This window comes from Salmo trutta, chromosome 9 (assembly GCF_901001165.1).
Source record: "Salmo trutta chromosome 9, fSalTru1.1, whole genome shotgun sequence".
NCBI lineage: Eukaryota > Metazoa > Chordata > Actinopteri > Salmoniformes > Salmonidae > Salmo > Salmo trutta.
The window spans coordinates 652,501-667,040 of record NC_042965.1 but is presented as its reverse complement, the minus strand read 5'-3'; the positions used below and the strand labels follow the sequence as shown (position 1 = coordinate 667,040).

Genomic DNA, 14,540 nt, shown 5'->3' with positions numbered 1-14,540 from the left:
TCAGAGTAGAATGCACTTGATTAACAACTAGTGATGGGGGGGGGGAAGAAATCGATGCAGTTTACATATCGTGATATTATTTTTGACATATAGTTTTGAGACTATCACAATATTCTTTTTGGGCTAGTTGGCGGTACCTGTACCCAAACTCCAGTATTTTTCCTTCATAGCTTGTTCTCCGTTTAAAAAAAAAAACAAATAGGGAACCAATTGTTTTCTGCACCTATTTCCATGACTGATTAAAATTCATTCATCTCTCTGCAGCAGACAATCTCAATACATATAGAATCGTGAAAATCGCAATACATATTGTATCGGCACCTAAATATCATGATAATGTATCGTGAGGTCCCTGGCAATGCCCTGCCCTATAAACAACTGCTAGTATTCTCGTTGGAAGTTTGGTTATTTATCAGATGATTGGATGCAATGCCGTTCAGACAGCCGCCCTGAAACAAAGACTGAGAAAGATAAAGAGCTTCTCTGTAGCAGCCCTAGTGTTTGGGTGCCGGAGCACAGACATCTTATTGGGGAATGCAAACACTAGGATTTAGAACACCAGCTAACTGTAACTGTAAATTGCCATATTGGCATTGTTGCGTCACTGGCAGGAAAGATTTTTGGAACGCCCAAAAATGGCTGAATTTACCAAGAGTAGCTCAGAGTCTGAGAATTAGTTTATAACAGAGGATGAAATAATGTTAGTTAGGGAGCCAATAAACCTACTGAAGCCGTTCATGTTTGAGCTGATCGTTGCCCCAGATCAAACAGTTTGTTCTCGTAGCAGTAACACAGATATGCCGCCTGAAACACCTCAGCAAGACGGTCGGCGTCAATCTGGTGAGTGAGGATGCTGCCAGATAATGGCTAGAGAGTACGTGTGTGTGTGTGTTGTAGAGAGATGGTGGCGATACAGCACAAAATCCCAGTGGATGGTGGCTGTATTTCATCCAGTCAGAGGTTCCTGTCAATCTGTGTGGATGGCGATATATTTTTTTGGACGCGTCACTAATCCTTATGAAGGACTTCCTGACAGAAGAGGTTACTAGATCAATTTTGCCAAACAGCGCTGGTGATACAGTGAGGGGAAAATTATTAGATCCCCTGCTGATTTTGTATGTTTGCCCACTGACAAAGAAATGATCATTCTATAATTTTAATGGTAGGTTTATTTGAACAGTGAGAGACAGAATAACAACAAAAAAATCATGTCAAAAATGTTATATATTGATTTGCATTTTAATGAGGGAAATAAGTATTTGACCCCTCTGCAAAACATGACTTAGTACTTGGAGGCAAAACCCTTGTTGGCAATCACAGAGGTCAGACGTTTCTTGTAGTTGGCCACCAGGGTTGCACACATCTCAGGAGGGATTTTGTCCCACTCCTCTTTGCAGATCTTCTCCAAGTCATTAAGGTTTCAAGGCAGACGTTTGGCAACTCGAACCTTCAGCTCCCTCCACAGATTTTCTATGGGATTAAGGGCTGGAGACTGGCTAGGCCACTCCAGGACCTTAATGTGCTTCTTCTTGAGCCACTCCTTTGTTGCCTTGGCCGTGTGTTTTGGGAAATTCTCATGCTGGAATACCCATCCACAACCCATTTTTCAATGCCCTGGCTGAAGGAGGTTCTCACCCAAGATTTGACATTACATGGCCCCGTCCATCATCCCTTTGATGCGGTGAAGTTGTCCTGTCCCCTTAGCAGAAAAACATCCCCAAAGCATAATGTTTCCACCTCCATGTTTGGCGGTGGGGATGGTGTTCTTGGGGTCATAGGCAGCATTCCTCCTCCTCCAAACACGGCAAGTTGAGTTGATGTCAAAGAGCTCCATTTTGATCTCATCTGACCACAACACTTTCACCCAGTTGTCCTCTGAATCATTCAGATGTTCATTGGCAAACTTCAGACGGGCATGTATATGTGCTTTCTTGAGCAGGGGGACCTTGCGGGCGCTGCAGGATTTCAGTCCTTCACGGCGTAGTGTGTTACCAATTGTTTTCTTGGTGACTATGGTCCCAGCTGCCTTGAGATCATTGACAAGATCCTCCCGTGTAGTTCTGGGCTGATTCCTCACCATTCTCATGATCATTGCAACTCCACGAGGTGAGATCTTGCATGGAGCCCCAGGCCGAGGGAGATTGACAGTTCTTTTGTGTTTCTTCCATTTGCGAATAATCGCACCAACTGTTGTCACCTTCTCACCTAGCTGCTTGGCGATGGTCTTGTAGCCCATTATAGCCTTGTGTAGGTCTACAATCTTGTCCCTGACATCGTTGGAGAGCTCTTTGGTCTTGGCCATGGTGGAGAGTTTGGAATCAGATTGATTGCTTCTGTGGACAGGTGTCTTTTTTATACAGGTAACAAGCTGAGATTAGGAGCACTCCCTTTAAGAGTGTGCTCCTAATCTCAGCTAGTTCCATGTATAAAAGACACCTGGGAGCCATAAATCTTTCTGATTGAGAGGGGGTCAAATACTTATTTCCCTAATTTAAAATGCAAATTTATAATATTTTTGACATGCGTTTTTCTGGATATTTGTGTTGTTATTCTGTCTCTCACTGTTCAAATAAACCTACCATTAAAATTATAGACTGATCATTTAATTTGTCAGTGGGCAAACGTACAAAATCAGCAGGGGATCAAATACTTTTTTCCCTCACTGTAAACATTGTTACAGGATACTGATGTAAATACAGTTAAGTCGGAAGTTTATATACATAGACTTAGGTTGGAGACATTAAAACTCGTTTTTCTATCACAAATGTCTTGTTAACAAGCTATAGTTTTGGCAAGTCGGTTAGGACATCTACTTTGTGCCTTTACACAAGTAATTTTTCCAACAATTGTTTACAGACAATTCCAGTGGGTCAGAAGTTCACATACACGAAGTTGACTGTGCCTTTAAACAGCTTTCGAAGCTTCTGATAGGCTAATTGACGTCATTTGAGTCAATTAGAGGTGTACCTGTGGATGTATTTCAAGGCCTACCTTCAAACACAGTGCTGCTTTGCTTGACATCATGGGAAAATCAAAGGAAATCAGCCAAGACCTTCACAAGTCTGGTTCATCCTTGGGAGCAGTTTCCAAATGCCTGAAGGTACCACTATCATCTGTACAAACAATAGTACGCAAGTATAAACACATGGGACCACACAGCCGTCATACCGCTCAGGAAGGAGACGCGTTCTGTCTCCTAGAGATGAACGTACTTTGGTGCGAAAAGTACAAATCAACGCTGAACTGAAAAAGTGTGTGTGTGTGTGTGTGTGTGTAAGGAGGCCTACAAACCTGACTGTTACACCAGCTCTCATGAGGAATGGGGCAATACTCACCCAATTTATTGTGGGAAGCTTGTGGAAGGCTACCCTAAAACGTTTGACCCAAGTTAAGCAATTTAAAGGCAATGCTACCAAATACTAATTGAGTGTATGTAAACTTCTCACCCACAGAATGTGATGAAAGAAATAAAAGCTGAAATAAATCACTCTCTATTTTGACATTTCACATTCTTAAAATAAAGTGGTGATCCCAACTGACCGAAGACGGGGAGTTTTTACTAGGATTAAATGTCATGAATTGTGAAACTGAGTTTAAATATATTTGGCTAATGTGTATGTAAACTTCTGACTTCAAGTGTGTGTGTGTGTGTGTGTCCAATAGCGATGTTTATCACCAGCTCTGTTTGGCGCGATGGAAACACATTTACCTTTTGATTAGACGACCGGAGTTTGAATCGCAGACAGCATCATGATTCAGGAAATCTCATTCTAACTAATAATGGGGCGTGCTCATTATAAATACATTGATTTAGTTTCGGTGTCAGACTAACTTTTCTTATGATTTCGTTTGCAGTGCATACTGGCTGGACATTTATCGCCAGTTCACCCTATGGGCACATGGGAGAATTAGAAGAGGTGTACGGCGTCTCATCCCTGTGTGTCGTTTCTTCCATAAGGCGCACATACCCATAAGCAAAGGGTTTGAATTAAACCAGTTCATTTAGTAAATCTAGCCTGCAGCAACTTTTTTCGATACCTAATGCTTGCACCTTATGTAAAAATAGTATTAGTTAGCTTGTCCGCTATAACAACGAGTTCAAGCGTAACCAGATGATAGTAGTTTTTAAGCGCATTAATCCTGTGTCCCTGTCGCTAGAGTAGTGACTTCAACTAGCTTTGGCTGCCATCTATTGGAAAGGAATGGTATCTACACTGGGCAGCTAGTTGGCAGAGTCATAGTAGACTTTTAATAATATGCCATTTAGCAGACGCCTTTATCCAAAGCAAACTGGGTACATGGTAGTGGAAACAGATCATAGAAGCTGGATTTACAATGTTGATATCATAGATGGTCAGTCCTTGCATATATAGCCCTGCCTATGAATTTGAGTGGTTACATTTCTCCAGCCCCATCCCTCAGCTTTTTACTGAAAGAGGAGCAGGGAGGCACTTTATTGTTTCTACTGCTGATTGCCACTTTAAGAAGTTAAGATGTAGATTAAATACACACCAAAATATGTTACAGATAGGAATGCACCGATATGACATTTTTGGCTGATACCGATATCCAATATTTTCCTTGCCAAAAAACAAACAATACCGATTTTATAATTTCTTTAGCTGCCTTTTAAGCGTTCTAGTACAGCTAAATAGTTGAAGCACGCACACACTGACCAAAACGTTTTTTTAATCAAATTTCTTTCACTTACTTGCAGGGCTGTTTTGTTCATTTGTTTTATTGTTTCATTCTCAACCAGGACTTCATCATAAATGTCAAGCAGTGAAGTTTCAGCTCTATCTGTCTGTGTCCTTTTCTGTTGTGGGTCCTCTCCCTTCGGTGCGCACCATCACTGAGTCCGTTTCCATCTTGTCCAGCTGTGTCTAACATTTTATATAAAACCCTGTTTCTTGTTTGGCTTGAAGTAGCGGTCCTTGTACCTAGCATCGAGCATGGTGACACAGTAAAGAGGCTCAGAGAATTCCCCTGAATCGCTTGGTCACAGCCTCAATTAGAGTACTTTTTCAAGTTTTAACCCCACAGTCTGTCAGCATTTTTGTTGAGCAGGTGTTTCAATGCCTTGACAGAGGGTATCACGTCTGCTGCAGACGCAGTTGATGAGCTAATTTCTTGAGTCAATAGTTCAAATGGAGCAAGGAGTGTTCATGTTTCGAACATGTTCTCAAATGCCATTGAAATGGCAGCAGCGGTATGAGAACAAGCACATTCTTGAGCATGCAATATGGCTTTGCTCAGTACAAAAATCCTCGTCGACCCACTGTGCTGTCAGATTCAGCATGCTCATGGGGCTGACATCGCCGGTCCAAATGTTGGTCGTGAAGCTAATAGCAGTGACTCCCATAGCAAGTAACACATGGATGTGCGTTTCAACAATACTGTGTAACTCCTGTAGGGCAACATCTGGAAAAAAGTGCCTACTTGGTAGTGTGTACCGGGTCTTGAGGTGCTCGACCAGTCGGCCAAAGCCAACATCATCCACGACAGAGAACGGTTGATTGTCAAGGGCAATGAATTCAATTATCTTGGCGTTAATGGATTTCGCCTTTGAGTTGTCTCACTGGAATTTTCTTACTTTTCAAATGACTGCTCGCCTTGAACTTGTTTAGTTGTTGGACGTGTGCGCTTAGTTTTTTACTGCTTTTGTTCTAAGTAGTTGCGGAACGTCTGGGGGTGATGCACTTTCAAATTAATAATTAGGTTTGTGGTATTGAAATATTTCACTTTCTCCCCTCGGGAAATAATAGCAGGACAAACGTTGCATATGGCCTTTTTTGTTTTCTAACTTTGAAACTTCAAAATAGATCCACACAGCAGACATTGTGGACTTCTTTAGGAATGCTGTGTGCCGCTGTATTTTTTTGTGATGTCATTGTCACCTACCTCTGTTATATACATAAAATAACATCAAATTTATCATAATACATTGTTAACATCTCTAGGGTAGGTGGTACCAAATCGGCCCACCTACGTAACAGCCAGTGGAATCCTGTGGCGCGTTATTCAAATACCTTAGAAATGCTATTACTTCAATTTCTCAAACATATGACTATTTTACAGCATTTTAAAGACAAGACTCTCGTTAATCTAACCACACTGTCCGATTTCAAAAAGGCTTTACAACGAAAGCAAAACATTAGATTGTCAGCAGAGTACCCAGCCAGAAATAATCAGACACCCATTTTTCAAGCTAGCATATAATGTCACAAAAACCCAGAAGACAGCTAAATGCAGCACTAACCTTTGATCTTCATCAGATGACACACCTAGGACATTATGTTATACAACACATGCATGTTTTGTTCAATCAAGTTCATATTTATATCAAAAACCAGCTTTTTACATTAGCATGTGACGTTCAGAACTAGCATACCCCCCGCAAACATCCGGCGAATTTACTAACAATTTACTAAATTACTCACGATAAACGTTCACAAAAAGCATAACAATTATTTTAAGAATTATAGATACAGAACTCCTCTATGCACTCTATGTCCGATTTTAAAATAGCTTTTTGGTGAAAGCACATTTTGCAATATTCTAAGTAGATAGCCCGGCATCACAGGGCTAGCTATTTAGACACCCAGCAAGTTTAGCCTTCACCAAACTCCGATTTACTATTAGAAAAGTTTGATTACCTTTGGTGTTCTTCGTCAGAATGCACTCCCAGGACTTCTACTTCAATAACAAATGTTGGTTTGGTCCCAAATAATCCATAGTTATGTTCAAACAGCGGCGTTTTGTTCGTGCGTTCAAGACACTATCCGAATGGTAAATAAGGGTTACGAGCATGGCGCATTTCGTGACAAAAGATTTCTAAATATTTCATTACCGTACTTCGAAGCATGTCAACCGCTGTTTAAAATCAATTTTTATGCCATTTTTCTCGTAAAATAGCGATAATATTCCAACCGGAAATCTGCAATTAGGTAAACAGACAAAAGAAAATAAATCATGGGGTCGACTTGGGCACGCGCCTAAGCCCATTGTCCTCTGATCGGCCACTTGTCAAAAGCGATAATGTTTTTCAGCCTGGGGCTGCCTCGACATCGTTCAGTATTTTCCCGGGCTCTGAGAGCCTATGGGAGCCGTAGGAAGTGTCACGTTACAGCAAAGATCCTCAGTCTTCAATAAACAGAGGCAAGAAGAACAACAACTTGTCAGACAGGCCACTTCCTGCATGGAATCTTCTCAGGTTTTTGCCTGCCATATGAGTTCTGTTATACTCACAAACACCATTCAAACAGTTTTAGAAACTTTAGGGTGTTTTCTATCCAAAGCCAATAATTATATGCATATTCTAGTTACTGGGCAGGAGTAGTAACCAGATTAAATCGGGTACGTTTTTTATCCGGCTGTGTAAATACTGCCCCCTAGCCCTAACAGGTTAATGTTTTAAATCACTATTGTTGCTGATTTTTTTTTTTTTTTTAATGAAATATCTACATAGGCGTACAGAGGCCCATTTATCAGCAACCATCACTCCTGTGTTCCAATGGCACGTTGTGTTAGCTATTGCCAAGAAACTGAATATCTCAAACAACGCTGTGTACTACTCTTCACAGAACAGCGCAAACTGGCTCTAACCAGAATGGAAAGAGTGGGAGGCCCCGGTGCACAACTGAGCAAGAGGACAAGTACATTAGTTTAGTTTGAGAAACAACTGGCAGCTTCATTAAATTGTACCCTCTAAACACCAGTCTCAACGTCAACAGTGAAGATGTGACTTCGGGATGCTGGCCTTCTAGGCAGAGTTGTAAAGAAAAAGCCATATCTCAGACTGGCCAATAAAAGATTAAGATGTGCAAAAGAACAGACACTGGACAGAGGAAGATTGGAAAAAAGTGTTATGGACAGACTAATCTAAGTTTGAGGTGTTCGGATCACAAAGAAGAACATTTTTGAGACGCAGAAAAAAAATGCTGGAGGAGTGCTTGATGCCATCTGTCAAGCATGGTGGAGGCAATGTGATGGTCTGTGGGTGCTTTGGTGGTGGTAAAGGGAGATTTGTACAGGGTAAAAGGAATCTTGAAGGAAGGCTATCGCTCCATTTTGCAACGCCATGCCATACTCTGTGGACGGCACTTAATTGAAGCCAATTTCCTCCTACAACAGGACAATGACCCAAAGCACAGCTCCAAACTATGCAATAACTATTTAGGGAAGAAGCAGTCAGCTGGTATTCTGTGTCTAATGGGGTGGCCAGCACAGTCACTGGATCTCAACCCTATTATTGAGTCGTTTTGAGAGCAGCTTGACCGTATGGTACGTAAGAAGTGCCCATCAAGCCAATCCAACTTGTGGGAGGTGCTTCAGGAAGCATGGGGTGAAATCTCTTCAGATTACCTCAACAAATTGACCACTGTAATGCCAAAGGTCTGCAAGGCTGTAATTGCTGCAAATGTTTCTTTGACAAAAGCAAAGTTTGGAGGACACTAATTTCAATAGAAAATGATTATTTATAACCTTGTCAACGTCTTGACTATTTCCTATTCATTTTGCAACTCATTTCTGTATGTTTTCATGGAAAACAAGGACATTTCTAAATGACCCCAAACTTTTAAACGGAAGTGTAGGTATGCACGTCAGCTTTGACGTCGGTTTTGCACATCGGCGTTAAACTAGACATCAGGCCGATGTTGGCATTTTTATCTAATATCGTCCAATATCCTTACTGATAAATCGTGCATCCCTAGTTACAGGTACTATATAAATGTCCCATCACTCAGACAGTAGGGTGAATATGCAGCATCCAGCACAGCAATCAATCAATCAAATGTATTTTACAAAAGCCCTTTTTACATCAAAATAATAAGCACAGTGGTTATAGAGGGTGCAACAGTTCAACACCTCAGGAGCAAATGTCAGTTGGCTTTTCATAGCTGAGCATTCATAGGTTGAGAGTCGAAACAGCAGGACCGGGACAAGGTAGCACATCCTGCTCCTTCTCCATTTCCAGAACACCAGCCCGCTCCCCCAAATTGATCTATCGTATGTCTTGGCTCGCACTGTGATGAATGTGATTCTGAACTCTCAGGTTCACACAGCAAGTTATGCTCTTCACTGATCTCACTCTCCGTCAGCTCCATCTGTGGCGTATAGGGGCAGGACTCGGTTGTACACTGATGGTTGTGAGCTTAATCTAGCTGGTCCTCGAGCTCTTTAGGGATGGTCCCGGTGGACCTCTTCTCCACTGCAGCACAGGAACACTCTGTCACCCAGGGGTCAGTTTGGCATGCTCTACTAACCATTCTTTCCTTTTGGTAGAAACAATTAAGGCATCTATTAGGCTGTAGTTATATTCAAGAATCCCTGCATATACTTGAAATAGACTTAGAAATAACATGGATTGGCATGTACCTCCTCTGCCTCCTTTTCAGGGATGATGTCATCCTGAAAACAAACAAAACTTTTAAGACAACTGAACCCAAATATATCAGTTGGCATTATCAAGCTACCTGTGTTCTATGCGCACAGCAAATACAGGGACACACGCACAGCAAATACAGGGAATTATTTTTAGCAAACAATAGCTTTTGTCAACTTCAGTCTAGCTAAATGAGGTGGAGCTAACAAAACATTACAAAAACAAATCTGTCAACAAAATGTATTCCAGTAACGTTACTTGACAAGTTGAGGTGGAAGCTAGCTACAGTAACTACCTAATAACGGGTACACGGAGAAACTGTTGCAGTTGAGTTGCTTGCTAACGTTATTTGCTGGAGTGTTACACAAAACACTTCTGACGCAATTAGCTGGTTACCTTCAACTAGAGTTGCAACAAAGTTGTCCAGTTTCTAATGACCGGTAAACGTTACCTCAGGCTCCATTGCATTGACTCGCGTCGCCTCCTCCGTTCAGTCTTAATTGCTTAACTCCGACGTAAGCGATGATGGTCGGTCGGTAACCCCTACACCATAACCCTCAATGTAAAATGGAGGTGCAAGCAGAGGGCTTCAACGTTGGCCTATGATTCCTTTCCATTCGGAAACTCCCAGTTGCCGCATCGAAAGTGCCCTTCATCGCGAAGTGCTGTCTGCAGATCCTGCTAGCTCGTGCTGACATGTTCTTCCTCTCAGGACATGGAGCCACTTCGAAAGTTGTAGGTCCTTGGGCAGTCGATCGTAGCTTACCCAGGGATTTACCGAGGGATACAGCCTGGCGCTATACAGTTCATGTTTGAAATACTACTTGTTGCCATCTTCGTTGTCTGCACCTAACCTCACTCTCTTTGATTCACTCTACGCGCGAACTCAGTACCACAGATAATTTGATTCCTGCCAGTGACGCACTGGCGTTAGTCATTACTATGGCAATTTAAAATGGTGCTGACCATAGCTCAAATGAACCTTGTTTTTATGTTAAATGCACATCTTAATGTTCAGTAATGGTGGATTGAATACATCTCTTTGCTTAGATTTACTTGCTAAGGTGTTTCCATTCCCCTTTAAGACAATAAGCTCCTCTATATGTCAGTGTACTTTTCACATTTTAGTGCAGTGTGTTTCTCAGTCCTGCTCTTGCCATAGTCCTCCTATAGTGCTTTCCTGTCGTTGCTCCAGCTGAGTAGACACTGGGTGTGAAGTAGTCAATAGGCTTATTTAAATCTATCCACAGTGCCTTTAGAAAGTATTCACACCCCTTGACTTATTCCACATTTTGTTATAGCCTGAATTCAAAATGGATTAAATAGATTTCCCCCCCCCCCGTCTACACACAATACCCAATAATGACAAAGTGAAAACATGTTTTTAGAAATGTTTGCATATGTATTGAAAATGAAATGCAAAATATCTAATTTACATAAAGTAGAATGCACTTGATAAACAACTAGTGATGTGGGAAGAAATCGTTGCAGTTACATATCGTGATATTATTTGACGATGTATAGTTTTGAGAATATCACTATTTTTGCGCTAGTTGGCAGTAGCTGCAACCAAACTCCAGTATTTTTACTTCATAGCTTGTTCTCCGTCTTTCAGAACTTATTTCCATGACCGATCAAAACTTTGATTTTTTTTATTTACATAAATATTCACACCTCTGAGTCAACACACAGCGATTACAGCTGTGAATCTTTCTGGGTAAGTCTAAGAGCTTTGTACAACATTTCCGATTTTTTTTTATTCTTCAAGCTCTGTGAAGTTGGTTGTTGATCATTGCGACTCTGCGACCATTTTCAAGCCGATTTAAGTGAAAACTGTAACTAGGCCTCTGTAACTTGGCCACTCGGGAACATTAAATATCGTCTTGGTAAGCAACTCTAGTGTATATTTGGTCTTGTTGTCCTGCTGAAAGGTGAATTTGTCTCCTTTTCTGTTGGAAAGCAGACTGAACCATGATGATGCATGGTTCAGCCACCACCATGCTTGTAAATATATAGAGTGGTACTCTGTGATGTGTTGTTGGACTTGCCTCAAATAGTGCCTTGCAAACACGATGCATGTTTTGGATTATTTTTATTCAGGACAGGCTTCCTTTTCACTCTCATTTAACAAACCTTTTGTGGAGTAATTACAATGTTGATCCATCCTCAGTTTTCTCTTATCACAGCCATTAAACTTTGTAACTGTTTTAAAGTCACCATTGGCCTCGTGGTGAAATCCCTGAGTGGTTTTCTTTCACTCTGGCAACTGATGTAGGAAAAACACCTGTATCTTTGTATTGACTGGGTGTATTGACATACCATCCAACATGTAATTAACTTGACCATGCTCAAAGGGATATTCAATGTCTTCTTTTTTTATTTTTGTGGATATACCAATAGGTGCCCTTTGCAAGGCATTGGAAAACCTCCTTGGTCTTTGTGGTTGAATCTGCGTTTGAAATTCAGTGCTCGACTGAGAGACCTTACAGATAATTGTATGTGTGGGGTACAGAGATGAGGTAGTCATTCAAAAAATTATTTTTAACGCTATTATTGCACATAGAGCTGCCCAGAGACACGAGCCTACCAGACGAGCTACTTTACTTCTATGCTCGCTTCGAGGCAAGTAACACTGAAACACGCATGAGAGCATCAGCTGTTCCGGACGACTGTAATCATGCTCTCAGCAGCCAATGTGAGTAAGACCTTTAAACAGGTAAACATTCACAAGGCCGCTGGGCCAGGCGGATTACCAGGACGTGTACTCCGAGCATGCGCTGACCAACTGGCAAGTGTCTTCTGACATTTTCAACCAGTCCCTGACTGAGTCTGTAATACCAAAATGTTTCAAGCAGACCACCATAGTCCCTGTGCCCAAGAACACAAAGGTAACCTGCCTAAATGACTACCAACCCGTAGCACTCATGTTTGTAGCCATGTAGTGCTTTGAAAGGCTGGTCATGGCTCACATCAACACTATTTTCCCAGATACCCTAGACCCACTCTAATTTGTATACCACCCCAACAGATCCACAGATGATGCAATATATGTTGCACTCCACACTGCCCTTTTCACACCTGGGCAAAAGGAACACCTATGTGAGAATGCTATTCATTGACTACAGCTCAGCGTTCAACACCATAGTGTCCTCAAAGCTCATCACTAAGCTAAGGACCATGGGACTAAACACCTCCCTCTGCAAATGGATCCTGGATTTCTTGATGGGCCGCCCCAGGTGGTGAGGGTAGGTAACAACACATCCGCCACACTTATCCTCAACACGTGGGCCCCTCAAAGGTGCGGGCTCAGTCCCTTCCTGTACTCCCTGTTCACTCATGACTGCACGGCCAGGCACGACTCCAACACCATTAAGTTTGCCGATGACACGACAGTGTTAGGCCTGATCACATACAATGAAGATACAGCCTATAGGGAGGAGGTCAGAGACCTGACCGTGTGGTGCATGGACAACAACCTCTCCCTCAACGTGATCAAGACAAAGGGGATGATTGTGGACTACAGGAAAGGACTGAGCACGCCCCCATTCTTATCAACAGTAGTGAAGCAGGTTGAGAGCTTCAAGTTCCTTGGCATTCACATCACCCACAGAGAATCCTGACGGTTTGCATCACTACCTGGTATGGTAACTGCTCGGCCTCCGACCGCAAGGCACTACAGATGTACTGGGCCGTACGCTCTACCATCACTGGGGCCAAGATTCCTGCCATCCAGGACCTGTATACCAGGCGGTGTAAGAGGAAGGCCCTAAAAATTGTAAAAGACTCCAGCCACCCTAGTCATAGACTGTTATCTCTGCCACTGCGCGGCACCAGAGTACCAAGTCTAGGTCCAAGAGGCTTCTAAACAGCTTCTACCCCCAAGCCATAAGACTCCTGAACATCTAATCAATTGGCTACCCAGATTACCCCTTTACTCTGCTGCTACTCTGTTATTATCTATGCATTGTCACTTTAATAACTCTACCTACATGTACATATTACCTCGACTAACCGGTGCCCCCGCACATTGACTCTGTACCGGTACTCCCTTTATATAGTCTTGCTATTGTTATTTTTCCACTGCTCTTAATTATTTTTTTGTTATTTCTTACATTCAGAAAGTATTTTTTTTAACTGCGTTGTTGGTTTAGGGCTTGTAAGTAAGCATTTCACTGTAAGGTTCGGCGAATGTGACGAATAACATGTGTTTTGATTTGATCTAACTAATGTGACTTGTTAAGCAGATTTTGACTTCTGAACTGTTTTAGGCTTGCATTACAAATTGGTTGAATACTTATTGACTGAAGATGACATTTCAGCTTTTCATTTTTAAATCATTTGTAAAAACTTTTTAATTAAAATTCTGTTTTGACATTATGGGGCATTGTGTGTAGCCCAGTGACACAAAATCTAAATGTAATATATTTTCAATTCAAGCTGTAACATAACAAAATGTGGAAAGAGTAAAGGGTTGTGGATACTTTCTGAAGGCTCTGTATGTAAGTGTTAATGTTGTTGTTTGCTTACTGGTGGATGGAAAAACGCCTGTGATGCCTAGTGATATTCCTCTCAAACTGTGGCGAATTTTGTTTAAATTGTCGGGAGGAATATTTCACTGAAAGTCTCAGTTCGATCTCTTGTAAAACGAACTTAACTGTGTTTATCTGCTTCCACTTTGTTTCAGAATCTGACTGCGTATCACATTTTAGAGCTGACAAACATTGGGAGAGTGGTAATAATCAACTCATTTGTCATAACATGCACCCAAATGCTCTCATAGTTGCCTTACGCAAGGTTTTTGCACTTCACTGCTTGCACTACGACATACTGTAGAATAGCAGGATCTTGCCTTTTGGATAACTGCGATTTAAGAAATCATCACCGACCCTCGTTGTACCCTGATGATGGTTTTGCACAGCTGCTTTTTCACAGCTTTGGCCCAGTGTAATGCTAGAAGACTGCTGCTATGGAACCGCCATGGGATACACTGTCTCTCACACAATACAAAGATGACGTGTGCTGTCTCGCTTGAGATGGTAATGACCTGGTCATTGGTGAGCCATGTCTTGTCTCCACTTTGCGGTGGAGATTGTGTATTCCTTGCTGTGTGCAGCTGCAGTCTGTCTGGTGTTAAGGAGCAGCCATGTTGTTGCTG

At 41.9% G+C, this 14,540-nt stretch overlaps 1 protein-coding gene across 7 annotated transcripts in view; it reads left to right on the top strand.

The window, feature by feature from the left end:
• Positions 1 to 14,540, top strand: part of LOC115199694 (2-oxoglutarate dehydrogenase, mitochondrial) — a 139,269-nt gene that overhangs the window by 33,165 nt on the left and 91,564 nt on the right. For 4 of the 7 annotated variants that reach the window (XM_029762000.1, XM_029761999.1, XM_029762001.1 and 1 more), the window contains one exon: positions 14,070 to 14,117. The exons of the other annotated variants lie outside the window; for them this stretch is intronic. In XM_029762000.1, coding sequence (XP_029617860.1) covers positions 14,070 to 14,117 — 48 coding nt within the window. The remainder of the gene's footprint in view (positions 1 to 14,069; positions 14,118 to 14,540) is intronic. 7 annotated transcript variants of the gene reach the window in all.